General features: G+C 43.9%; 4 protein-coding genes across 4 annotated transcripts in view; 2 read left to right on the top strand and 2 right to left on the bottom strand.

Moving 5' to 3' along the window:
- Positions 1 to 20,384, top strand: part of LOC139922973 (forkhead box protein D2-like) — a 245,148-nt gene extending 224,764 nt beyond the window's left edge. Inside the window, exon 2 of the mRNA XM_071913633.2 lies at positions 20,370 to 20,384. The gene's annotated coding sequence lies outside the window, so the exon portion shown is untranslated. The remainder of the gene's footprint in view (positions 1 to 20,369) is intronic.
- On the bottom strand, positions 1,629 to 10,276 carry rab3da (RAB3D, member RAS oncogene family, a). Its single transcript, XM_071913620.2, has 5 exons — positions 10,143 to 10,276; positions 7,567 to 7,809; positions 3,787 to 3,905; positions 2,944 to 3,068; positions 1,629 to 2,725 (listed from the first exon to the last, which is right to left on the bottom strand). The coding sequence occupies exons 2-5, from the start codon at positions 7,807 to 7,809 to the stop codon at positions 2,538 to 2,540; spliced, it is 675 nt and encodes a 224-aa protein (XP_071769721.1). The 5' UTR covers positions 10,143 to 10,276; the 3' UTR covers positions 1,629 to 2,537.
- pld6 (phospholipase D family, member 6) lies at positions 11,515 to 16,033 on the bottom strand. The gene is made up of 4 exons (XM_071913634.2): positions 15,920 to 16,033; positions 15,150 to 15,328; positions 14,372 to 14,601; positions 11,515 to 13,210 (listed from the first exon to the last, which is right to left on the bottom strand). The coding sequence occupies exons 2-4, from the start codon at positions 15,326 to 15,328 to the stop codon at positions 12,939 to 12,941; spliced, it is 681 nt and encodes a 226-aa protein (XP_071769735.1). The 5' UTR covers positions 15,920 to 16,033; the 3' UTR covers positions 11,515 to 12,938.
- Positions 16,011 to 19,567, top strand: LOC139922975 (transcription elongation factor 1 homolog). The gene is made up of 4 exons (XM_071913635.2): positions 16,011 to 16,129; positions 16,453 to 16,581; positions 16,672 to 16,742; positions 18,361 to 19,567. The coding sequence occupies exons 2-4, from the start codon at positions 16,466 to 16,468 to the stop codon at positions 18,423 to 18,425; spliced, it is 252 nt and encodes an 83-aa protein (XP_071769736.1). The 5' UTR covers positions 16,011 to 16,129; positions 16,453 to 16,465; the 3' UTR covers positions 18,426 to 19,567.
- Positions 20,385 to 27,398: the final 7,014 nt, after the last annotated feature.

Below are 27,398 nucleotides of genomic sequence, written 5' to 3'. Positions count from 1 at the left end.
ATGAAGCTCGTACCTGTGCTGCAGTAGTTTCTGTCCGCTGAGGTCTGATCAGTGAGGAGTGTCTGCACAGGGAAGCTTTCACATGGCCCTTTATCCTCTGTCACAGGTTTTTTACACACACACATACACACACACACACACACACACACACACACAGATGGGGAAGAGGGAGTTTGTGGCCCACACGTCACTCATTTGCTTTTAGGGTGCGCAACACTTCCTGGTGAGCAAAGTCCCTTCAAAAATAGAAACTTTATGACCGATCGATGGTGAAAATCAAGGAATGACAACACACTTTTACACAAAGTGAGACACATGACAGTTGAGATTAGTGTGTCAAGCTGGTCAAACAGAGTGGTTCAACAAATTTAGAAACTTCACCCTTCCTGGTAACAAACAAGTACAGATCCTGTACAGGCCCAGGCCCAGTGTGTTGAATTCCACTAACTTAGCTGGTCCGTTGGAAAACGGACAGAATTATTGACGGTTAGATTTCTGTCCGTTGGGCTAGCTAGTTTGGAATGTCAACATGGTGGGAGAGGCAGAAATACAGTAGCCTAGCTTCGCTCATAACGGTGCTACTTCATAGAAAAAAAAGAAACAGAATAAGAAACTGACCTGGAAAACCTCCAGTCATCCCAACGTTATAACAGACTTTCTCCGTTTTATCTTTGTTTTGGTTGTACCATTGTGTCTTTGATTGGCACTAACGTTATATTTTTCCAAAACAAACGTACGAATCCGTCCAGAAAAAGTTCAACTGGGTTGAACTTGAAATTGAACATGAATTGAAATGAAGGGAGAAGGACAGACACAACGGGTCAGTGTCGCCGCGGCAGGAAATAACTTACCGTTAAAGTTTGCAGGGCAGCAGAAGACGTGGATGTCTGTAAACTAACGGCAGAGAGTGTGGCTTCTGGCTTCAGTGTGTGGGAGCAATGGTCACCTAGCAACACGGTTATCGGTCATGGTGCAATACAACTTCCTGTTTCCAGCTCTGGCCTTCACTAAATCGCTCCACAACCTTCCAAAATGAACATGAAGTACAAAGACAATTTTTGTTGACACCTGGAAGTGACCTCTTCGCAAAAATAAAATTGCCACAGGAATTCGTAATGCACCGGTTTCTCACGACGTGAAAAGGGCCTATAACGTTACCTAGCGTTAACGTTAGCAGGACAGCAGAAGAAGTGGATGTCTGTAAATCGGCGGAGACAGGGGCTCACTGTGTGGGACTCATGTGACATTGACTGACTGTGGCTTTTAGCCCATAGGTGAGAGGCCATAGTTACAGCCACATGTGTATGACTGACTGCCTGACCTGAATTTGGTTCCTGATGGGACCCAATTTAAAAAAAAGAGGACACAATTCAAGGGAAAAACAGGAACTAAAATAATTTGATGTTTATGGCATCATATACTTCTGTAAAACCTGACGTGTTTTATTTTTATGAATGGAAAAAAAACACCTCTGGGATACAATGTCTGAAATGATAATGCTAATGCCAACACATTGAAACACTCAATCTAAAGTGTGTGGGAGAAGTATGATAAAGTATTAAAGATCAGAAGTGCAATAGTGAATGAAACATATCAAGTTACATTAGGGAAATGAAAACCAACAAACATACAGCTCCATATTATTTATTCTCATCTTTTTCAGGGGACACAATAAATCTGGCAAAGGATATATTTTACTACCATGATTCATCATTAAAGCAAAATCAAATAACAGAAAACCATAAATTAGAGGCAAACCAGAATACCTCTCCAAAATAGCAACTGCAAGTGAGGAGTACGCATGACAGCACATATGTCTGGAAAGACAAGACAGCTTTCAGGTACGCTTCAGAGCAGATAGATGGCCCTACTGCCTCAGACCCAGCAGAATAACATGGGGCCACTTTACACACCCATCATAGATCACAGTGATGCATTATCATATAACACCCACAAGGGGGTAGCATGACACAAGTAAATCCTTTATTCCCACACCGTAATGCTTCAGTTCATGCCTTTCATTCACATCCTTCACCTGCAACATGTGCCATTCACCCGTCCTAAACAGGAATTCATAAAGCGGGGTAGTCGGGCACAAAAGGCACAGCTGCTCGATGCAGTTCTTTGGCATCTAAGTGTAACAGTCACATTAAAATTAGGAGGGAGCGCTGAAGACCGCACCGGTACCCACACAGTACCAGGTAGAGGAAAGACAAACTGCAGTGTAAAGAGGCAAAGATCCATGATAGTGTTGCAGCAACAAAACATTATAACATACAGCAGAGTACATTCACAATGCTAGATTTTTGGCAATTCAATTGATCTGTGTGTGTGTGTGTGTGTGTGTGTGTGTGTGTGTGTGTGTGTGTCTTTTACAGTTCTCCTACCTGGTTCTCCTATCTACTTAGTTGATAAGATGTCTTGGCTTTGCCATTGACACATCAAGTGCACATGTGTTAGTGTACATATACTGTATTTGTGTGTGTGTGTGTGTGTCAGTATGAAACCAGTGTTCTGTGAACTCAAGGTGTGAGCTATCAGCAGGCGCAGCCACCCTGGCTGCCAGGGGGCGTGTCCTGTAGGCTGGCTCCCTTGTGATTGGCTGCCGGACTGGCATCGCCGTTGACGCTCTCGTTCATCTTCTCGCAGATGACGTCCACCAGCCGGTCAAAGACCTGCTTCACGTTGATGTTGTCTTTGGCGCTGGCCTCGAAGAACTGGAAGCCTGGCGAGGGGAGGGAGCGAGGAAGGAGGGGAAGGGTGGAGAGAGAGAGAGAGGGAGGAAGAGTGAAAAAGTTGCAGAGAGTTATGAGTAACTGCTATTGAGCAACATGTGGTTTATGTGTTCTCAGTGAGCGTGGTAAGTTATGTTCAGGGTGTTCAGACATGTCTGTATGTGCGCCCATAATATTAATAATAGTCTGTATCTATCGGTGTGCTGACCTAGTTCTGTAGCCAGTCTCTGGGCATCCTCAGTAGGGACCTGCCTGTCTTCCTCCAAGTCCAGCTTATTGCCCACCAGGACGACCTGAGCGTTGTCCCACGAGTACGTCTTGATCTGGGTCGCCCTGGGAAATGACACCAAGACCATTTCACAACCAGTTCCTGCAAAAACCCTCTGCCTCTCTCCAAAACATCAAGCTCTCAGGAATTCAGAGAAGCTGGTATTTTCCCCGTTGCTCTCCATGCATTATTGATATTGAACAGTGCGTTATCAACAGTTTGGCTTTGTCCAACGATCATGAACACTTTCTACATGTGGGGAAACAATTCCAGCTGTCAGTTAATGGAAAAATAGTACATATTTGTCATTTGTTTTATGCTCATCTCAATTTGTTCTACTGCTACTACTGCTGCTATGTTACACAACCTCTTCCACACCTTTTCATACTTTCATTCATACATTTTTACTTAACATGTTCTAGTGTTGGAACTGTTGGTTTCGTGTGTTTATATGACCCTCTTTTGCTATATCTTTATTTACTGTATATTCCCTTTTTCTTTGCTGTATCTTCTTACTATTCACTGGTGTAACAGCACAATTTCCCTATGGGGATGATTCAAGTTTCATCTTATCTATAAAACAAATGGCAAAATATGAGAGTTTCTGCAGGACACAGACAAAAACCAATATAAAAAACCACCACAATCCATTTTACGGTACAAGAACACTTAGCTTAAAAAATAAAACACGTTAACCTACGCCAGCAGAAAAATCAAAACGATACACATATAAATACACAATTTATCTAGATAGTATGTGGTTATATCTGGAGCTCTACCCACCAGTCCTGCACAGCGTAGAAGGACTCCTGGCTGGTGATATCGTACATGAGCAGGAACCCCATGGCTCCCCTGTAGTAGGCTGTGGTGATGGTCCGGTAGCGCTCCTGCCCCGCTGTGTCCTGCAAAACACATGAACACCTGAGGAATTCTCTGTCTTTTTTGGGGATAAATGACATTAATGGCATAAAATCAGAGCTATCTTGAAGAAATGGGACATCTGGGACCTGTATCTAATGTGAAGGCCTGAAGGATGACGACTACTACTAGTACTACTACTACTACTACTACTACTACTACTACTACTACTACTACTACTACTACTAATAATAATAATAATGATAATGATAATAGGAAAGTGGAGGGCAGGAAAATAAATAAAAACCTCTGTTGACAATAAGGGAGAAATGCAATTCCAACACGTATATAAAAAGCAAAAAACCCCCAAAAAACCCAGAAAAAATTCATTCCTGAAGGTAGAATACAAACAGTTAACTCCACTGTCCTGAAAAGTGGAGGTGAATCATTAACCCGGTCCCTCGGAACTGAGGCAAATCCCTCCCATCATGCTCTGCTGTTCCCACACCCTGTAAGTACACCAGGATACGCCGGCTGCCTTCTGACAACACATGGAGTAGCCTAAAGGGACAAACTGAATTCAGGCCTGTTATTTTTCTTCTCCGGGCTCTTGTCTCATTATGGGAAAACGCTTTCTAGATTGGGACTTCACTTATCTGAAAAAAGAACGGGCTTTTAAGATTTATTTTCTTCATTAAAAGCAAGAGGTATAGCATTAATTGATACTCCTGGTGAGGATACTAAAACCTGCATCAGGAAAAAGTGCTGTCTTATAGACTCTGATGCTTTTTAGGATTCAGCTGATGGGTTTAAATGATGCCCCAAGGCCCTGATGCTTGTTTTGCACATGAGAGAAAATGCCAGCTGTCACTTGCAATATCAAAGTCAAAACTAAAGCTGGAGATACAGGGTTTGATCAAGACCCAAATGAAGTGACACTATAACATGCTACTGCTGTGTGAAAATCCCATTACCCCAATTTTGGTGATCAGGTTTTTACTTAAATCTATTTGAGCTGAGCTAGTTTCACGGCCCCGTGAAACCCATTCAAGTCGCTCAGCAGCCAATAGAAGAAGACTTTAGTTGTACTTGGCAGCTCCCTTGTGTAAAACCATGCAACTGTATGATCGTGAAGCAGAGCAGAACAGGCATGCTAGCAACCCTTCCCTGGATAAATAAAACAAAAAACAGATAAAACATTTCCCTCCAGCGGGAGCACTGTGGGTGAGTCCTCTCCCTCCACTGGCACTCAGTAATAGATGTGTCCTGGGTGTCAGTCTGCACAGTAAGCGTATTCGGCCCCGGCAGCTCAGAAGCCATGCATCTTTCATGAACCCCGCCGTCTGGGGACGATGTTAAACATCAACTGTCATTAACTCTCGAGTGTGAGAAATTAGTTTACGCCGCACGCATGACAGGCGGCGCCGTGTAAGACGGTAAACTAGAGGATGGGGTGGGGAATATACTGTTTATGTGGTGTAACAGTACGGCTTTCAATAGCACCGTTCACTCTGTGCATTTGTTACCTGGCGAGTGGCATGGAAAAGGCTTATGGAGCCTTCTATCAGAAAGTATCAGGAGCTGCTTAGACCTCAGTGATGTGCCACAGCTCTTTCCAAATAGACGCCTCTGCCCCAGGCTACCTCTTAGTCCTGGGCAAACTAATGTTTAACAATGGCACATTGTAATGTGGGCTGAACCTTGTTTTGGCCAAAGGCGAGCTAGCACTGGGAATCTACACAGTGCTGCTGTAACAGACACACACTGCAACTGCAGGTTTGGTGATTTTGTTTTTCCAGCTTGAATTATGACCCTTCGGCCCCTGAAAACCCACTGTCTAATTTCAATTGCAAAATACATTGGCATCAATGAGAAGATAAGCATTTTTCATTTTTGTCAATATATAGGGCCGATATTGGCCTTTTGTTAAATATTGGATATCGGCAAGCCAATCCACTGCCGATATGATGGAGGTGTCTCCCTGACCACAGCGTGTTTCTTTGCACATTTCATTTATTCATTTGATTGGTCAATTATGTTTTTGTAAACTGATCTTCATTTAAAGGCAGTGATGAATCTCAGAGTTTCCACTGCCATGATTGAGTACAAACACTGGGTCGCTCTGCCTTAATGAGCTGCTAACCTAAAGGAATTTCATTAGTCTGGGTTTCAATGGAGAGTTTTAGTGTCTCATGATGGTCTTAATGCTGTTTCAGAGGCTTTTCCACCGTGACAAGAATACAATTCTCAGAAAAAGTCTGAATCCTTGTATTTTTGGGGAAGGCACGAAAATTGTCAAATGTAAGGATATCAAATATTGGCACAAAGTATTGGTACTTTCAATCCAAAAACCCCATATCCGTCGAACCCTTCTCAACAGAGTCCGTTTGCATATACATGGATTTTGTCCAATACAGCTTAGCCCTGGGCTAGCTGTGCAGAGTCAAAGCAGGTAAAGTATCCTTGGGAAATATAGCTGAGGGCCAAGCAATGTGACAAACTTCTCATTTTTCCTGGCTGTCTGCCATCTGGTGAAGTGCCGGTGGAAACAAGGCAGGCTGACACTAACACAGCAACACCAATCTGCAGAAAGAACAAAAATCTTAACCAGAGCAGAGTTGTTAAGAAAAGTTAGGACATGGGATATTGTCAACTAGTGTGGGCAAGACTAATTGAAGCTAAATCTGGTCAAGCCCTAGGAATGTCTACCAGCCCTTCGCTCTTGGCTTCTGCACTGAACAAACATCCTTCTCTGAGTCAAGGAGTGTTGTAGAGAGCTGCTGTTATCTGATAGACTTCCACACTTTCCTCCCGCTGGACAGGAGAGACTACACAGAGCTGACAGGGTGCATGTGGCGGGGGACAGTTTGAACGCAGGAAGGTGAAGGAATCAAGGGAAGGAACATGAAGGATTTTGCCATTTCTTTGCTCTGCACATAACTGGATTTTTTTCATTTCAGATTAAACGTTCCAACCTATTGTTCAAACCAGTTAAAATGAAAAAAAGAAATAATTCCTAATATTTCACATCCATCAATTCAAAAATCTTGGTTGAAACTACAATAACCAAAACATTATGCATGTAACTCCCTGTAGAATGAAGTGCAGATTCATCTCTATGGAACGAGCCGCAAATACTTGCTTTATCCATAGACTGACTTACTTTTGAGCTATTGAATTTCATTCTCTGTGGGTCTGCACATTTAAAAGCATAATGGTCATAATTTTAAATATATTTGTGAAAAACAGTGGAAGAACAGAGGAAGAACGGTGTACAAGCTACCATTGTGTTCCCATGGTAACTAAGCAACTCCCCCCTTGGCTAGTTGCATGCAGGCAGGAGAGCAGGAAAGGAGTCAAGGAGTCAACAAAGAAGGAGAAGGCAAAAGACAGAAAGAAACTTTGGAATGTGTATTAGGATTGCTGTTCTAATGCCTTCTTCAAAACATTTACATCTAACGCTATAATAACTGTTGGCAAGTAAGACTTTTGTTCCTGGTTCTGTTTCCAGTACTTTAAAAATATTGTTCTTTGACAGTTTTCCTTTCCATTCCCTGAACAGGCTCCTTCCCCTGAAAGGAAATGATATGGAGAAAGTATGTGTCCGAGACCATGTAAGACTAAATATCATCCTTGGCTGAAGGAGACTGCACTTTGAACTCAAATCAAAGTGTGTTACAGTGTGAGTGTATTTCCCCCACTCACCCAGATCTGCAGTTTGACCCTCTTGTCGTTCCTGTAGATGGTCTTGACTTTGAAGTCGATGCCCACTGTGCTGACGAAGGCCGAGGTGAAGGAGTCGTCTGCGTAGCGGAACAGGAAGGAGGTCTTCCCCACGCTGCTGTTGCCGATGATCAGCAGCTTGAACATGTAGTCGAAGTTCTGGTCGGCCGCGTCCCTCTGCTCCTGGGTCTGCTGGCCCGGCCCGGCATCGCTGGCTGACGCCATCTGGGAGATCGAGGGAGGCAAGAGGAAGGGAATGGTGAGTCAGGGTGTCTTATTTCTAGATTGATGCACATGCATTTTTTAAATTGCACCATAGTTTTGAGATGTTTCTTATGGATCCTGTGGCTAAATGAAGGAACATGCCGACTTTTGAGTATAAAAAACAAAATTAATGAATTACAGGTGCTGTATGTTATACTGGATCCATAGAAAAAGGAAATTCCTGCACACAGAGGATTATCTCTGCAGTGCAACTAGAGTGCAGTGCCTGTTATTTTCTTTTTACTACACATGGCATATGTTAATAGAAAATAATGACAATTCAATATAAACAAAGAGGTACAAGACACTTTTTAACCTTGCAATCAAGGCCAAAATATAATACCATTTTAGGGCAAGGGGAAGAAAAGAGATGGTGAATGAGGAAATGTGAATGCAGGGATGGAATATACTATAAATACTGTAAATCAAATGAAGGAGTTATCAACTACTAAGCCAACTTACTGCTAAAAAGCTTCTGAGAAATCAAGTCCCTGTCAGAAAATAAGCCAATTTATTATTCTCATTTAAGAGATTCTCAAGTGGCCAAGTGGTTTAGGTTTATGTTTAGTGTATTTGCACATATAAATGATGAAAACTGAAAAAAAGAGGAGAAGAAGTGCAAACAGCTCTAATGTTTATACCAGTGCATGATGAGAGCTATTTGTAATATATAACAACTATGTCAACTACTTGCCCGGGCAACAAATCATCTCTGTTGGCAAGAATATGCAAAAAAGAATCAGAGAAGTATTTCAGGAGTTATTGTGTAATATAAATAATGAGTAATCTTTGGCTCTGTCTCCCTGGATCTGTTTGGCTAGTTAAGAAGTGACCTGGTCATTGGCTAACTAAAAGATTGGGGAGATGGAAGAATGGGAATGCAGTGTGAAAAGACGATAGTAAGGTGTTCAAGAGAGAGAGAGGGGAGGTTTGAGAACTGCGTGTTGAATTTAAGAGTCTGATATTCATCCAGGCTCTGATGCTGATGTTGGTAAATGGAATGAAAAGTACAATCTGTTCCCTATTTTCCTCCCTCCTCTCATCTCTGTGCGATGAATCAAAGCCTGTGCACGCTCCCTTCCTCACCTTCTCTCTATTTCTCCCTCCATCAGTCACCCATAGCTTTCTCTGTCCATTTTTCACATGGATTCACACGACAAAACTTATGGGATCTCTCCGGTGGAAGCCGGATGGTGGGCGAGGGGGCGATACATTCCCCTCCCTCTGTATTTCATCTGTCTTCTAACCGTTGACACTCTGTCACACGCACACACACACACGCCTACCCATCCATTTATCTTCCTCCCTCCCTCTCTCATATTCATCTATCCATGCATCCCTCTTGTCATCATCCATCCATATCTCACCCCTCTCTCCACACACTCTCTTCTTTCTCCATCCCTCTGCATCATGAGGAGGCTGAGCCATCCATCCATCCATACATCCACCCCCCCCAACCCCCCACCTCTCTCTCTCTCTCTCTCTCTTCCAGGACAGAGAGGTTGAGCTGAGTCCTGCTCTTTCCTGATTGCTGAGTTCTCTCTGGAGACCAGCTCAGCAGTCAGCACCACCACTTCCAGGATCATAAAGAGGGACTGGCCAGCATGCTACACACTCAGCAACCCCCCCTCCCCCCTCCCCATCCCACCCCTCCCACACACACACACACACACACACACACACACACACACACACACACACACACACACAAGCAGCGGTGTGTGGAGAGTTTTAATGTTGGTTGCATTACATCAACAAGCTATTATGAAACAGAGCTCTTTTTTCCCCCATCTATTGCATTACACCAACACAGTATTAGGACATATATTAGTTTTTTTTTTCATCTCCCATAAAAGCAACCACCTCATCACACAACGCACGCCCCCACAGCAGATGTGCACGAAACATGATCTTAAGTAGCTGAAATTACCGAGAGCCATAATGGCTAATGGAGCTGGGGCGTGCACTTGAAACTGTGGCACTCTGCAAGAGCAGGCTGCTGTTTGTATGGAGACACATGGGGTCAGGACACTTGTTGAGATGTTGGACAAACAAACGCGTGTCCCGCAACAATATAGCCTGTACGAATCTAATCCTGGAATAAAACTGTGGAATCATAGCACCCAGTAGCCTCGTAGGCTACAAACAGATTAAAGTGCATATTCTGCCCATTGAGAATTAAAGAGTTTGCCTTAAAAGGTTCTACCATACGGCAACTCGACTAGCTTAACAACCTGGTAACATTAACACACCTTCCGTCTTTACTGAAAACTATGTGAGTTTTAATCTTTTACCTCGACTGTTGTGTGTGAGTGTCTCTCGTCCGCGCTGCTCCCGGTCTTCCCCCTCTACTGTCCGGCCGATCAGTGTGCGCTGCGGCGGGGCGCTCCTCCTCTGGCGCGCCGCTCCCGGATCTCCACACTCTGCATGTCACTGGGACCATGCAGCATCCAACCAGCGTCAAGTCAGCCGGAGTAACAACAATACGACTTCCGGTTGTGAGTTTCAAAATAAAAGCCCTACTGACCAACGTGTTGCATCGTTTTTAGTAACACAAACGACACAAGTGGAAACAAAAAAATAAAGAAAATAAAGTGGTAGTCTGTAACATTCGTTTTTTTTGTGTGTTTTTTTTGCAACATCTTTGGTGCTAAGCAGTCATTGCATAGTCTACTATTACGTCTTTTTCCTTGAATTTTCTGTTCATGAAGTTATAGGTGGCACTCTATTTGTCTGTTCAGCCATGCTGGCTATCACTGCTCATAGTACTCAGTTCTTCTGTTCATTCCAAACAAACAATTGTTGACATTGCAGGAAACATAAAATGTATCACTTGTGCACAGAGGATTTTTCCCATGAATGAACTGGATGTTTAGAACAGCAAAAGCTTTCATGAACTGGATATAGACTGAATCACTATTTTGTATCAGTCGGCAGCAGAGAGTCGCAACACAAACATTTAGTTGTATGAAAAATTCGCAGATTATTACTATAAGTAAAAATCTGTAGTAGTCTGCATGAGAATACAATTGATGTTGGCCTTTTGAAAGAACAGATCCATATCTATGGTTACCAAAAAAAGATTACAGTAGATTCCTAAACATAAATACACAGATTCAAACACAATACATACAGCGGGTAACTTTGGATTTACAGTCCAGCTATCTTGCCTTCTGCATGTAGAGATGATGCAGATATTCTACCTAGAAATAAACATTGTGATTGGTCTGCAGCATGCACTGACCTATATTAAATGGTAGCATGGGGTCTCCAGGACTGAAGCGTGATTGTAAGCGTCCAGCCAAAGTTTAATTTGAAGGCAAAACCGCCTGATTTCCGGTATTCTACTAACCATCTCTGGCTAGCTTGACGAGCTTCACGCGCAAGTTACGCACCAGCGATACGCATCTAAACTCATGACCTAGCAGTTAAATGGCACTTTACTTATTACATGGATAAAATACGGCAGCTGCTTTGTAAAGTCTAACATTCATAATCACCACGGTGTACTAAAGACATAAACCGCAGAAATAATGCAAGAGTCCCGTTAGAGTCAGACAAACCAGTCCTGGCTGTATAAACAATGAGTTAGCCTGGCTTTGAGCAATGTCAGGCACTCTGACCCATTAATCATGCTGAAGCCAGATAAACTGTTTTATTTGCATTTGAGGACTTTCAAAAGATGCCATTGTTAGAACATTCAGCTCCCAGCTTCCTTGTGTGCAGCGAGGCCTTTCTGTGGATTTGAACCAGTGTAAATCATGTTGGAGCAAGAGAAAAACTACAGCTGCGGGGCACTGATGCAACAGACCTGCCAAAACTGCAGGAGAGTGGATGAAAGGTTTTTTTTTTTTTTTTATTGGTGCTTGGCGAAACATAGTCCCTGAGACAGCAGTACCACTCCCCTGACGATACAGTGGATTTATACCGTCAGTGTAATTTCTAGTTATAAACAAGATGAACTGTGGCTGGATTTCACAAGAAGGGTTCACCTTACTTTTCCAAAAACATATTCCATCTGCTTCTAAGAAAAAAAACAAAAAACTCAAAATGTTAACAGTTTGATTATGTGATGTAAATGAAGAAGACAATAAGATCCATTTAATCATCTCAGTGGAGATTAGAATAGTATTAAAATATAGATTAAAATAGTAGAAATTGTAATTGCAAGAAATTATATCATCAACCTATGTACAAAACAATATCAAAATATGGACATAACAGAAACACCTTCAATATAAAACTGCAGAAATGTTTTTGCCTAACAAAACACACACACACCATGCATTTCACAGCCTGCTACTGCCTCCTCAGTCTGGGGGTGACGGACTGGATTGAGGCTCCAAATCCAAAACTACTAAACAATCAGAAACTTCAGTCTAGAGGAAGTCTCTTTAGAACTGGACTTACTCTATGTGAGTAATAACATCCCCATATCTCCTAGTTTGGCCTGCACTAAACAGTGCTTACAAGGCATTGATTTTGCACACAGTAATATAAGGAAACCAGCAAAAATCACATACACACAAAAAAAGGGAACTCTTCTCTAACTGCTGTTGCAAGAGTTGCCAGCCTGATTTCCACCACATCTCACAACAGGGTCAAACCAAAATCAGACCAGCTTTCTGATACATTAAAGGGAAAAACATCTTAAAATCCTCCCATCATCTTGGACAGTTCTGTCTTCACTTTAGCATGAACAAGTCTCTCCAAAAACTAGAAACAAGAGAGCTAAGACTGTTAATCAAGTCAAGAAAAGACAAATCCTGGATCTGTTCTGTGGACACACCGACAGTGCCGACTGCATTTGGGCAGTACTACAAGCATATGGGCACATTTTCTGGTTTCCACCTATTAGCGCTATAATGAAATAAAGCTCCAGTGGATGTTTAACCATTAGGTGAAAAAAAGAAACTTTGATCACAACAATTTTACACTCAGAATAGCCGCAAATCCTGCTTTTTCCCCTCTACTCTTCCTGTAAATATACTGTGAAGTTTTGATGATTCATGTTGCACTCACAGGTATTTGACTTTGACATCTGAGGGCCCCTCTAACTCAGAGGCTCCCCACTGGGCCCCCGTGGTTAATCAGTCACGGGTTCTAGCGGTAACGCGATCAGGTTTTCGGACAACGTTAGCCAGGTGGCGGCGGACCGGGTCGTTGTTATGCCAAAGCCTCTGGAACTCCTGGATGAAGGGTCGGACCAGGTCTGGCTCCTCGGTGACGAGGATGTTCTCCATGTTGTGCAGCACTGCCGTCAGCGTCCAGTTGAGGGAGCCGGTGATGAGCAGCCTGCTGTCCACCACTGCAAACTTGTGGTGCATGTGCACGGCGCCCGACTCGCACCGTACGCAGATCCCTGGGGTGCAAACGGGGAGCAGAGGAGGAGGGGAAATTAATGTCTTTGCGTTATGACATAAAAAAAGATGTCTGTTCTGGTAATAAACTGTCAGTTTGGGAGCAGAAATCACTGGTTTCTTCAGTACCTGGTGTGAAATTCTGGGATGTGTACAAAGTATACCACTGAGAACTTTGTGAAATAGCACAGAAGGTGCTCCGTGTTTGACGGAGTACAGTGCATATCAAGCAAACTGTCTGTGTTCGATGAAAAGCTTATATTTTCAAGTTTGTCATGCAAGTTTTTATAGCAGCTGGAGCTGACAATGTCTCCCTTATGTAGAAAATGTTTCCTAAACATAAACTCTGGGCTGAACCAAAGCACTGACCGCAAACTAAGCCAAGGCACTGCACTATGAAATGTCAAATATATTTTGGTGTCAGTGAACAAAAAAACCCCCAAAAAACCTGATATTTTCTCAATTTCTTTTTTTTTGAAGATGCCAGGTTTCTGCAAGACAATGAAATGGTTTGAAAAGAGGAGTTGATTGTGCCTTGCATAAAACAGGTTCTCATGAGCTTCAAAGTCACACACACACACACACACACACACACACACACACACACACACACTCTTGGCTTAATGTAATTTGCTGTCTGGTTGCCAATTTCTTAAGTAACAGTATGGCTGTAATTAAGTTAAAAGCAGAGAGGCGGAGAGTGAGAGTGAGACAGACAGACTGACACGTGACACATCATCTCTCAAACCTCTCGGAGCATGATTACACTGACTCACAGCGGGGCTTGTAGTGGCAACCCCCGTTCCCCCCAGACACTTCCTATCATCGCTCTATTTATCACCAAGGGACCTGGGAGACTTACTGATGATGACGCTGCTAGTCTGTGAACACCGAGTGCGACCTTTTGTTGAGCAAGACCTGAGTCATCCTTCCCACATTTCATGTGGAATTGGTCCATAACAAATAGACAGTGGTGGTTGGTGTGACATTTCAAACAAAGGGTATCCCTATATTGAAATGGCTAAATGTGAGTCTCAGGGTCTGTATGCGTGAAACTTCTTGGAATAGGAGTGCTTACTCATTATCGCTGGTCATGTCGCACGGCACGACTACACAAACTTCACTATGATGACTTCAAAAGCAAACAGGTCTGTGTCCCTTACCGGCCTTGCGGAGGACCCCTATCTGGGAGCCAGTGATGGCGGAGTAGTCCTTGTCGGAGAGGACGCGGACGGTGAGGCCCCTGCTATGCAGCGCTACCACCGCCCTGCTCAGGTCCATGTTGGAAAAGCTGAACACACATAAGTCCAGAGAGGAGGAGGCAGACAGGATGTGGCGGAGGAGGCGAGAGAAAGAGGTCTCTACATCATGAGGCAGCGAGCAGGAGCAGGGGCTGGGGAGAAAGAGAGGGGGAGAGAAAAAAAGAGAGTTGCTTAATTAGTTGTATTATCACGGGCTGTATTCCATATGCTCCATTCTCTGTTCCCTCCTCACATTACAGTCAAACTCAGATTTTAGCCATTCAAGTTGTCCAGAGAGTGCGTAAACTAAAACTGTGGTTGTTACCTGTTACATAGGTTTTGGAGTTTACATGAATTTACATAGTCATATTTAAGATGGTACATGTAGGAGTTTCTCAATAATACACTGCTGTGAAGTCAGTTGTGAACGCAATTTAGCAAAAATGCTGTGAACTAAACTGGCAACAATGTGAGTTGAGTTCTTAGGCTCAATTTCCTGTGAAAAGTCTCTTCTGATTGGAAAATTACAAGTGGGGATATGGAATGATAAATAAACTGGCTCAATATACTGCCTGAAAGCACCTCATAGGGGCTGTAAAGTGCCGTGTCAATGGCCATTATCACGACTCATTTAACGATTATACAGAAATCCTACATAGATTACCTTTACTCACAAACAGCAACACTAAGTTCCACTTACTATGCTGAAGTGGGAGTGAAGATGTGCTCCACGCAGGCCACCTCTGAGGGGAAGAAGATGACTTGTTTCAGGGGTCGTCCAGGCCTGAGGCGACGCAGGAGCCAGCCCAGCAGCTCCACACTGAGGCTGAGGGCCACCGCCCCCAGGCCCACCGCCTTCACCGTCCACAGCACAGACATCTGAGGGGAAGGACAGGTGCAGATAGGTGCATACATGCATACAGAGACACATCCAGATTGGAATGGATACCACACACACACACACGTTCAGAATCAACAATATATTCACTTTCATAAATGACCTCCCTGGGATTCAAGGTCAGCCTTATCCAACGCTGAGTCCAGCAATCTGAGCAGAACAGTTAACTTCGTTCATTAAGTTAGCTAGCTAGCCAAGCTAACCTAACATAACAAAGCTTAAATAGCTTAAAAAGCACAAAAGCTTAGATAAACCAACTTTTTTGAACCAGTGTGTTGCAAGGTACGTTAACACACAGGACATTCCTGGCTAGCATTTTCACATTATTTGTTCAAATAAACAATGCATTGTTTCAGCTCATACTTGCAGTCAGACAGAGCTTAACACCAAGCAGCCAAGGGAAGACAACTGAACTAACGTTACAACACACAGACACACACCTAAGTTGACCTGTCGGGATTTGTGAAAGCAAGGCAACATTATAAGAGTTACCACACGGCAACATGTACCAGGGGGCATGTCAAAATATAAATGTAATAGCAAGTAGTTTGCTAGAACATAGTAGAACATACCTGAGCTTCTGTCGCCCCCACGTGGCGGCAGGCTGTGAATGTGTCGAAACTGTCAATCAATTTGACAGACGTTTCGTAAGCCAATGACTCGCGGAGAAGCGCATGCTTTCCTCCAATCAGTTAACGTGAAGAGTTGCAGGCCGGGTCCCGGATCTTGTGGAAGGACTTTTCCTCATTGCCCCAACGTGTACTATCCTGGTACTGCCAAAGGTAAACAAGACAAAACTTTATTAATTTACACTTGACGGTCATTACGCTTTTGCAACGTGTCACTAACCACCGATCGAACACGTTTTAATGCAAGAGCTCATAGCTGATCTGTTTACCGTGAGATGATTTCTGTTGTACTGACGGTCAACAACAAACATGCTAACGTTAGCTTGCTAGCCAACTACCAGTCTGTTTGTGCAGCCAGCTGCCCGAGTTGTTTCCTGAATATGTTGACGTGTTTTCATTTTGGTGGCATTCACGCCACGCATATCTCCTCCCTGTTGAAGCTGCATGTTTGTTGTCTTTCTCCTAAACACATTTAGCTCTTCGTGTGCAATGGGTCGCCGCAAGTCTAAGCGAAAGCCCCCTCCTAAGAAGAAGATGACAGGGGATCTGGATAGCCAGTTTACCTGTCCATTCTGCAACCACGAAAAGTCATGTGATGTCAAAATGTAGGAAAACGGTCAACACGTTCATACCTAAACGCAACACTTTCAGGTTTGATTGTTGACAACTTGTTGTTCGTCTTTTTCTGTCCACAGGGAGAGAAGCAGAAACACTGGGATAATATCCTGCACAGTCTGCTTGGAGGAGTTCCAGACCCCCATTACCTGTATCCTTACTCATATGAACTTCAGATGACGTTATTATCTCTCTCTCTCTCTCTCTCTCTCTCTCTCTCTCTCTCTCTCTCTCTCTCTCTCTCTCTGCCTCATAACAAGACAATAATGAGCGCCTTGCTCACAAGGATGAACAAATGTTGTCCTGTTTATTGTTGGAGTCTCTAGTCCATAACAATGTCTCTTCAGCGGCAGATCTTTTTTTAGACCACGTTACCCGGGCAACATTTTGAGGCAATGTAGATAGGCAATTGTTGTGGGAATTATCCTCCACATTATCTTTTCATTGTACACTGACTCATCAAAGTCTAATATGTTTTCCAGAAGTCATCCCATATGCCAACCCTTGTCCCCCCTGAAGGAAACATTGCACATCCTCATTGCCTCAAATTGCCTAGGAATCATCAAGACTGACGAGTAAAGATGTGTCAATACTACTGTTTTTTTACTACCAGTACTGAATGCCAGCACAAAGCTTAAAGGAATACACTGAGTCTTTTTGGGAGCTTGGTTTGTTGGCCAACTTAACCATTAAGTCATGAGAAAATAGACTCCAAATCATTCATGTGTCACTGGTAGATCAGTCACTCCTGTGCTCTGTACTAATTATGTAGCATACACTATGCTGAGTGATAGTAGGTGACTAACATTATCAAAAGATGGCAGACCTTTTTAGTGATTAAAAAGTTGTTTATGGTGTATATTATGTGACCTGTAGATTCATAGCCAGGTTTATTTTTTGAATTGTTTCAGGCGACCACATACTCATCTTTAGCTGTACACAGTCTCCCATCACCCACCACCTTCACTTCCTATGGAAACAGGGAAAGCAGTGCTGGGTAGTTGAAAACAGTATCTTCCTACTCTTTTCTATATCATATTTCGTATCAATTTGACTAATCTCATACACAACATTGCCAGACTTAGCTGCATATAGTTTAAGATTACTTGCCATTTATCTTTAGAGCTGCTACACGTTGTCAGTTTCTCCCTTTTGAAATATTAGTCACTCAGCATAGTGTACACTGAGATGTTAGCAAGGAGCACCAGAGCGAATGATCTACAAGGCACACATGGCTGATTTTGGCGACTGTGTTCTCATCTCTAAATGGGTGAGTTGATCAATGTGCCAATCTCCTAAAAACTTGGTGTATTCCTGTAAGTACCCTCCTCCGATATTTAGTAACAATCTGATTGATTAGTCTACTGAGCAGTATAGTCATAGATCAGGAGTGGGGTCATCAGACAAATTTTAGACCTCTGTCATCCTTCTACGCATAAAAAGGCAGAAAATCAAGATCCTTTGCTCTGTGATATGTGGATTTAGTATCTGATTACTATGCTGATGCCATACTTTAGCCTGGTAAAGGTCCAACATCCAGTACCAGTATTGATGCATTCCTACTGGTGAGTGATGATTATAACCAGACTCCTCATGACCACAGCTTGGACTCAATCCTCAGAGTAATAACAAGCAGATGAGCAGATGCTTTGCCAGCTAGCAATCACATTTTCTCTTCCCTTCTACATTTATTTCCAAATGTTCATATCATCCTGCCTAAGACAGTATCTGATCTAAGTGATATTTATCCTTAACCCGGTGCTCCTAAGATCTTTCAGAGCCTGTTGACGTGTACAGCGATTGGATAGACGCCTGTGAAGCAGCCAATCAGTAGCCCTTATTGGGGCTGGATGCCTTTCCAGAGGGGAAGAGGATGAAGAGGTGCCTAGTTGGCCTGGGTTCATAAGGATCAAGCTGGTCAGAGGGGAAGTGCGGGTTTAGGATAATTATTTTTTTCCCTTTCAGGTCCCTGGTACTTACAGGTTACTCTATGGTCACTTGAGACTTAAGGCTATGATCCCAAAACAGCAGTCCCACTCTTGAGATCTTTGATGCAAACAGGCCCCGGATGGTTCTGTCGTCCTTTAAGTTCTGCCCTGTCTGTGTAAGGTCTTCAGTCCGTAACACTAGTCTTGACCCTGGAGTGTGATATTTATGACATGATTTGTTCTCTCCAATGCACCCTGACTTACCGTCACACATCCAACATGGCTGTCTGGGTCTAAACATCTTGAGTAGTTCACCTGCCTTCCCTACCCTCAGGTTGAATGTTAACACAATTTAGATCACATCTCAATTGAATGCAGTGTCATTGATTTGGAACAAATCCTTTCTGTGTTTTTAATGAATGCAAAACTTTTATCATCCATGTTGATCATCCTCATTGCTCTTGAGCATCATGCAAATTTTAGTTATTTTTAACAGTAATGCCTACCCATACTTCACCTCATCTATGCGCCGTTCTGTCACAGCATTAGGTCATTCCAGCAGAGAGAGGGAGGAAAAATGCTGTAATAGATTTGTGCTCAGCTGCTAAGATCATCGAACGTTCTGAATCGCTTTCAATCCCCACATTCAGTGTTTCAAATGGATTGTGTCTTTTTAGCTTGCAGGTTCAAGGGAGTAGAGATGATCTACTGTAATTGGCACATATGTACAAGGTAGTGTAACCTTTTGCCCAAATGAACCTGTAATATTGAGTGGATTTTTTTTTCCTTTTGCAAAAACCATCAGTGTTGAATGATGCACTCATATAGAGCAACAACAAAAATAAGCTTTTAATACATTTTTTTTTTAATCCAATGAAAATCATGTGTGACCATGGAAATAAAGGAAGAATGAAATTTGATGTTACTATTCATGGGTGAAGCAATAGTTTGTTTTTCAATGACATTGCCAATATCTTCAGATTGGTTGCCCTTTGTAATAGTTAATTATTTTAATGCTAAAGATGAAAATAAATGTATTTAGACACCATGACAGTGTATAAGTTGCCTTTGTTACATGATTATGTGATTGATTACATGATTGTTAAATGATTAATCTGTTCATATCTGTGAGGAATGGCCAATGACAGCTGGAAAAAGTAGACTGGTACAATTGATAAGTCTTGGATAATTTTGTGTGATCGAGATGTGTTTGTCTGGCTTTGATTTGCATATATGAATTGGTTCAATTTAATACAGTGCAGTACTCTATGGCGTCGTAACATTTTAATAATAATAGGAAATAGTAATAGGAAACCAAAGGTAATGGTTTGATAATGATCCACTGTCTAGCGTTGAGCACCACCAGCTGGTGGCAGATGGAGGGACAACCTCCAAGTAAAGACAGCAATATAAGGATCTAGGCAACCTGTCAAAGAAATGGGAGATTAGAAAGAGAAAAATGGTACAGTATTCATAATCACAGATACAGTCACAAGTCTAAGTATTGGGATAAAGAGCTTAAATTACTCTGCTTTTGACTTGTCGTCCTCAGTATAAAAAAATTCATAGTAAAAGTAGAACAAGGTAAAAGAGCACTGTCAGCTTCTGATTGTAGGTTTTTATTGGACTTCATGTTCAAACAATGGCATCAACAAAAAATAGCTGCCTTTAGTTTTTAGTTCACTGACCTAATACTTTCAATTTTGACTTGTCATTGTAGTAAACCATGCCTAGCTGTAAAAGGTTAGAGGAGATCTACACAGATGCCAAGGAACTGACAATCTCCCTTTGGCTTTTTAATGAAGTGAAAACCAAATCAAGCGGTACACTCTCAGCTAGTGAATGGCTAGACGGAGAACTGAGTCTGCAGAAAACCATTTCAATAATTAGAGCACTGAAACCAAATCCAAGGTGTCAAAGACACTCTAGCGCCTCTTTCAAAGTAAAATATCTCTGGGTAAAGCTTCTGATCTAGTCTCCTGTGGCATCTGTGACTGTGACACATTTCCAGGAGTCCGGCATCCATTCATCCCCGCAGAGCACAGGATGTAGCAAATCACAAATGAAAGAAGACACAGTGTAGCGAGGCTCGGCACCAGGCAGGGCTGAGTGATAATAGATGAGATGTGGAGTGCCTGCCTGGGCTCTCCACCGAGGGAGAGTGTGTCCATGCATGTGCGTGGCTGTGTATTGTGTTTGATGATGGACCCCAGCTGGAGAGGTATTGACGACGCCTTGCTGGGGGATGATTACAATGGGGAATGATTATCACTTAGTCTCTCCTCCGTCTCTCCGCATCCCCTCCCACTCCCTCCCCCTCTCCCGCATCTCTCGCTCCTTCTTTCTCTCGCTCCCTTCCCATTCAGCACGCGAGGTCAAGTGTCACTCCGTCTCCGTTGTCAAGGCTGCCAATCACCCACACAGTGAGTGCGCGGCAACTGTTGCCAAGGAAACAGAGCGATTCGGTTGCTAGGCACCTGGAGCTGTGCTCACAATAGTCATTTTGTTGCTTAGAAGCACACACACACACATGCATACACAAATACACATAAAACCACAGAAACTGCATTGCCCAATCAACAAGTTTACACAATGTCCTATTGAAATACGCATAATTACATACTGTGCTAATAAATAAGAGATTTGCTTACACAATATTAGGAAAACATGGAATAGTAATGATAGAGTGGAATTTATCTTGCACACATTTGCAAACAGATGCTAAGAAATTGCTGAATTTGCAATGAAAGCTTGATTTCTTGATTTATAACACTTGTAGCAATAATGCTAATGTACCAAAAATGTAATTCAGGATGTTTTATTCCAACACCTTTGCCACCTGATTAATCAGCCAGCGCTGACGTCCAAATATTCCCCAGACCCACACCTCAGCTTGATCAATGAAAGACATAAACATCCATCATTCTGACTAAAAATAGTCCCCCATAAAATCAACCAATCCCTTATTTCCCCACTGGCATATGGACCCACTGAACCTAGATGCAATTTGTGTGTATTCACACATATGGGAATGTATCTGTACGCTTGTTTTCATAAGATCAATCAATCCCTTATTTCCCCACTGGCATGTAGACTAACTGAACCCACATGCAGCGTGTATGTGTGTGTGTGTGTGTGTGTGTGTGTGTGTGTGTGCGTGTGTGTGTGCATGGGTCTGAGTCTCCAGCATGACAGCTAGTCAGCTGAGCAGAGTGCTGAGATGTCAGCCATGGGTGCAAGCCTTGACATGTCCTCATGTGTTACTGTCTCCTGTTGCTGCTACAGGCATCAAACTCTCACACATTTTTAGCATTAGCCGGGGAGTCAAAAATAGGAGTGCGAGAGTAGTCGGTGGTGCTGCAGGGGGATGGTTATCCACAATTATAATGCACCAATGTCCCAGGACCCACTTGAAGCCATTTTGTGGCGCCCATTTTGTGCAAGAATCCTGCTCAGTAAGTATGAGGACAGAGCGTGAAAGGCTGCGAGAGACACCCACACACTGATAGAAAGATTATAGGCTCACGTGTGTGTGCACTACTGACTGACAAGGGCATGCAATCAAGAAGGTTTGGAATTAACATCTGACTTTTTGTGTTAAGCCCCCTGAACTAATGCCCGGGGTTTAGTTTAGTGGCTTGGCACAAGTCCGCCCCACCGGCGTGTCTGCAGGAGCGGCTGAACCTGGCCAGCCACACAAACCCATTTCCTCGTCAGGTGTGAAGAGTGACACGCTTGATAAACCCACAGTGATAAAAACCTTTCGAGTGCCTGGATTTGATTTAGGCACCTGGTTAGCCCTGATTGCATTCTATTTAAAAAACCTGATGCTTTTTGATTGGGGCAAAAAAAACAACCTCCCTTCCCATAAAAAGTCACCTCTGGCTGCTAAATCGAAAACCATCTTGGTGGAGTCTGGCTGTAGCATTTATATGTCTGGTCGCTGCGACCTTTCGGACAGAGCTGTGCGTTTGGTCCGGTGTAGACGATGGCGCTTCCACTCGACTACGCGTATTCTCAAGCAATAACATCCACATCTGTATTATCAACCCAAGAATACCCGTGGTCGAGACCGGAGCAAAGGGGGCCCACCTCCTCCCCTCCATCCCTTTCTCTCTCTCTCCTCTCAGCTCTACATCTCATTCTCCTGTTCTTTGTGTACGTCCCTTTATCTGCTCCGCTCAGAACAAGAGCAGGATGGAAGGAGGAGGTCTGTGGAGGCAAATGTGTAAGGACGGCACCTGGGGTAAGAAGAGAAGAGAACATGTTTATCCTTGAATAATAATGCAGCAGCATTGCTTAGACAGTGGCGATAATACACATTGCATGCGCGCTCTTCCATGTCTTGAATGCATGGTTAGAGTAATAAACTGATTGGAAGCTTTATGCAATAGACACACACCTACTCACACACACGCACACACACACACACACACAGGCAGCCTGTTAGGCATCTTTACCTGAGATGCTCCAAGTAAACAGATTCCACTGCCAAAAGCGAGTCCCTTTGCTCTCCCTGGTATCAAGCAAGCATTTAGCCAAGCGCTGAGGGAGAGGGCAGGCTCACCAATTATCAAATAGATGTCAGTGTGTGTTACGCTGCGCTGAGGGGAGAGACTGATTACCAAACAGATGTTCAGCCCTCACCTCCTCTCCCTCCTATCCTCCCACCTTCCCTCATTTCATTTTCCATCCCTCTTTTTTTCCCACCCATCTCTGTTCTCCCTTCCTTGGTCTGTTCCCCCCCCCCCCCCCCCCCCTCTCTCTCTCTCTCTCTCTCTCTCTCTCTCTCTCTCTCTCCCTCTCTCCCATTCACTGGTGGAAGACTCCCTGGTGTCTCCCCCCCACTCCCCTACTCCCCTCCCTCCTTCTCTCTCTCTTTCTTGGTCTGTCCCATGGAGAATAAGCCTGACTCTCCCCTATCCACACTTGCCAATTAGAGACACAGTGGATGTCAATCATAAGCTGAGGAGGAGAGAGAGAGGGTGAGAGAGAGAGAGAGAGAGAGAGAGAGAGAGAGAGAGAGAGAGAGAGAGATGGGTGGCTGGGAAAGGGGGAGATGGGAAGAGGAGGAGGGAGAAAGAGGGAGGAAATGCATCAGCACCACAGACAGCTCCCTGTGGAAAACTCAGGCTAGTTTACAAACATGACTTGACTCTCTCTCTGTCTCTCTCTCTCTCTCTTGCTTTCTCTACTTCTCACTTTTCCTCCCCTTCATCTCTCCTCTCTCACTTCCTTAATTGCTGTGGCTTCTCTCTAGCCCTCTCTCCCACTCTTGCCCTGTACTTACCTTTCTCCCATTCGCTCTCTCTCTCTCTCTCTCTCTGCCCGAGGTCATCGTGTTTATCCATTCAGACACCCAATAAATCATACATCATCCTCTGTATCCCCTCACCAGTCACAGCTGAACTGTGATCTGCGATGCCCCCAACACCATCCAATCTGACACTACAGGAAAATGCCCATTTGCCTCTGTCAAACCTCCCCCTCCCCACCCCCCCACCCCCACCCCCCTCTGCTCTCGTGCCCACGGCTGTCCGCTTCCTACCCCCGCCGCCATTGTAAAAGGGAAAGTGCCAAAACCAGCTACAGGCCGGCGCGTTGTCAAGAAGATCTTGACACCCGTCTCCCTCATTACCTACACTCCTCTAGTCCTCTCTCTCTCTCTCTCTCTCTCTCTCCCCACATCACTCCCTCTGCCTCTGCCTCCTCCTCCATCCCCGGCCGTCCACGTCCGGGGCTGCTGATGATGACAACTCAAGTGGACATGTCTTCTGTTCTCACCAAGAGCTGTGAAGAGATGTAGGTGTCAGAGGATCTGGTGTAAAAATACACCCCGCACGCTGCCCTCTTCGCTGTGGAGTACCAGCCCGCGTCTGCCGGATGTCACCGGAATGTCTCCGGTCCTAATTTGAAGACACAGCTCGGCGTGGTTTTGGAGGTTGTGCACGGGAGAGGCGAGCGATCGGGCTGGGTGTGCCGGGCCTGCAGCGGCAGGCTTGGGTGTCATGGAGCAGCTATAGGCCTTGTGGTCACCTCAGTTCCACTTCACTCAGTTCCAAAATGTAAATTGATACTGCATATTTATGATAGACCCTTCATTCCCAATAATGTCTCGATAGACTGGATATAAAAACCTGTTTTTTTATGGCACTTACACACTTCCGGTTTTGAATTTATAAGAAAATCCATTTCCTGAGTTGATTAGATTGAAAGTGGACTGGCTCCAGCCCCGGGGCCTAATGAGAGCGAGGCGGTCTGTGTTTCATATTTACATCTGCTACAACAGGCCTTTCCAATCCTTTTAATGTAGCAGGTATTTCAGATATAGAAGATGCAAAAGCATGAGTGCTTGTGCCGCTGCCAGCAGCAAAGACAGGACAGAGACCGAGCGGACACTGGGCTGCTTGCACATTACTGCTTAATTGCTTGGAACTAAAGGCGCTGCTATGAGGATGTTTATGCTTATGCCTGCAACGGCAAATCCTTCCAGTCATTTTGGCTACACTGTGGAGTCTAATAGTCACTACCCAGACAAAAAAATAAATGACCCGGCGATGGCTGTTGCAACAAATCCAGCCCAGAGTGCAGACTAAGAAAATATCCTCTGCCTTTGGCCAAACTTTCAGTCACAAACTTGCCAGAGACACTTTTGCTTTTCTTAATCCTGCTGGGCCTAAATGCATATAGGCTCCAGTTGGCCTACTAGCCCAGATACCACACAACCACACACACCACTGTACAATTGCAGATAGCCAAGCACCTGTCTTCTACGTGACAGGCTTTGGATATTAAGCTTTCTTTGTTTGTAAATACATCCGCTGCCACTGACAAGGAGAACCCAGTTCGGAGTGGCAAGCGTGGATTGAATCTTTAACCCTTTGCGTGGCTGCATGCGTGGCAGTGATGTGGTTTTATTCATCTTTGTCTTTATCTAATAGGCTACAAAGGAGGGGGGAGGGGGGGACGGGGGGGACGCTAGACGTGCAGTTGGTTCAATATGAACCTGCGTGGCCAGCGTTGCCAGGTGCAATTCTCATCAAGTAATTTGATAGGCACTTGAGAGTGATGCTGATGGGACCAACCTCTTTAGTTATCAAATCATAAAGCAAGCCACCGACAAATTGATCGGGCGTTGATCCCATGCCATGCAAACCTTTAAAACCGGCACGTAGCTTAAAATCTACAAGTCTCCTGTTTTATTCACTTCAGGGATTATCATCAAATAGCTGTAAAATATCAGGATACGGGCTAAAGTGGTGGGACCTGAAGCCACCGCCGCGCTGGAAATTGTATCCAAATCGTATTTCATGACAAATAAACAGCGGAGAAAAGACTGAACTCACCGTTTGTCCACCTTCACGCCGGATCCCTTGGATAAGTCGCTCCATATGCCATACATTGTATCCATGCTGAACTGTGAGAATAGGCTATACTGTGCAGGGAAACGCCCCCCCTATTCCTTTCTCTCTCCTGTGCGCTTCTCCAGCTCGTGGGGAATCACATAACCACTCCTTGTTTTTCCATTTTCTACGAGGGAGGGATGGAGGGATGGAGCCTATGCAGCAGCAGCGGCGGCGGCGGCGGCGGCAGCATCCCATGCAACTGAACTGCAACCTCTCACCTCTCCTCTCCTCCCCTCTCCTCCTCTCCTCCTCTTCAGTCTCCTTTTTCTCTTTTCATGCCTCCTGCCGCCGAAGAGCATGCCCTAGCCTGTAGTGCAGCGGTGCCCAAACTGGGGGTCCGGGGACCTCCAGGGGGCCCCTAGCAAAAAATTAGAAACACTTTAATTTTGCCTGTAGTGTCACTCAGCAGAGTTTAGCACAATGAGAGGATGTGTGAGTGTTTTTTGTTCATAGGTTCTCTCTCACCCCCACTGGTATCACCGCACCTACAGGACAGATGGTATGCAATTCTATACTAAACCCTAGCTAAGTGCCGAAATCTTCTCAGATGGGGCGGCTTTAGGAGAAAATCTTATCAAATGGGTGTTTGTGGTTTGTTGTGTATCCATTTGGGGAGTCGATAGGGACTTAGTGAGTGTAGTGAGTTTATAGACCTTCCCCTACTTTATATTCTCATCTCCCATGGTGTCACTAGTCCCATAGGATCTTATAGTGAGTGTGTGGTACTCCATGGTGAATTTATAGTGACCATATGGTGTTTTTTTTTTTTTTTTTTTTTTTTTTTTTTTTATCTCCTATGATACATATAGACATATAGAATTTGTATATTATTGATCTGTTGTTTTTATTGTTGTCCATAGTCTTCTTGGACTAGAGGACCACAATGGAAATAAGTCTTTAGTTTTACATTTGATTGTTTTTTAACCAGGTGCATTACATTATGTTGTATATATGGAACTTGTTTTAAAATGATCAAATAAATCAAATCAAATCAAAAAATATGATCAAATAAATCAAATCAAATCAAAAAATATGATCAAATAAATCAAATCAAATCAAAAAACATGGTTTCACTATAATATTCCTATATCCTTTATATTTTTGCTATGATATTTGTATACTTCTAAAATGTATTATAGATTCCTAGTTCTTTAGTTGATAGTAGAGTAGGCAGAGTATAAAGAGTTGCTGTGAGATCAGAGTGGAGACAGAGGAACATCATGTTAGGGCCAAACCAACCGTGCTGAACATGTTCTGTCAGTCATTAGGGCTGAAATCATGGTGGACTGGAATGGGACTCAGTTTGCGTGTCCTGAATGGCGCTCCCTGCCTCCAGAGTCCCAACAGAGGTTTCTACATGGCATGTGGTGTGTGTGTGTGTGTGTGTGTGTGCGTGTGTGTGCGTGTGTGTGTGTGTGTGTGTGTGTGTGTGTGTGTGTGTGCTCCTAATCCAGTCTCCTGGGACCCCTCTAT

The sequence above is a fragment of the Centroberyx gerrardi genome, chromosome 3 (genome assembly GCF_048128805.1).
Source record: "Centroberyx gerrardi isolate f3 chromosome 3, fCenGer3.hap1.cur.20231027, whole genome shotgun sequence".
In the NCBI taxonomy this organism is placed as follows: Eukaryota; Metazoa; Chordata; class Actinopteri; order Beryciformes; family Berycidae; genus Centroberyx; species Centroberyx gerrardi.
The sequence above is the reverse complement of the archived record's forward strand: the minus strand, read 5'-3'. Positions and strand labels throughout refer to the sequence as shown.

What these genes read in the sequence shown, in the direction of transcription:
- pld6 (XM_071913634.2), bottom strand. Translation starts at nt 15,328, where the DNA reads ATGTCTGTGCTGTGGACGGTGAAGGCGGTGGGCCTGGGGGCGGTGGCC. An exon ending in TTCACTCCCACTTCAGCATA is followed by an intron (nt 14,602 to 15,149) that starts GTAAGTGGAACT and finishes CTTTCTCCCCAG; the next exon opens with CCCCTGCTCCTGCTCGCTGC. An exon ending in AGGGGTCCTCCGCAAGGCCG is followed by an intron (nt 13,211 to 14,371) that starts GTAAGGGACACA and finishes TTTGCACCCCAG; the next exon opens with GGATCTGCGTACGGTGCGAG.
- rab3da (XM_071913620.2), bottom strand. Translation starts at nt 7,809, where the DNA reads ATGGCGTCAGCCAGCGATGCCGGGCCGGGCCAGCAGACCCAGGAGCAG. An exon ending in TTCTACGCTGTGCAGGACTG is followed by an intron (nt 3,069 to 3,786) that starts GTGGGTAGAGCT and finishes GTCATTTCCCAG; the next exon opens with GGCGACCCAGATCAAGACGT. An exon ending in GAGACTGGCTACAGAACTAG is followed by an intron (nt 2,726 to 2,943) that starts GTCAGCACACCG and finishes TCCCCTCGCCAG; the next exon opens with GCTTCCAGTTCTTCGAGGCC.
- LOC139922975 (XM_071913635.2), top strand. Translation starts at nt 16,466, where the DNA reads ATGGGTCGCCGCAAGTCTAAGCGAAAGCCCCCTCCTAAGAAGAAGATG. An exon ending in AAGTCATGTGATGTCAAAAT is followed by an intron (nt 16,582 to 16,671) that starts GTAGGAAAACGG and finishes TTCTGTCCACAG; the next exon opens with GGAGAGAAGCAGAAACACTG. An exon ending in GTTCCAGACCCCCATTACCT is followed by an intron (nt 16,743 to 18,360) that starts GTATCCTTACTC and finishes GGTGCTCCTAAG; the next exon opens with ATCTTTCAGAGCCTGTTGAC.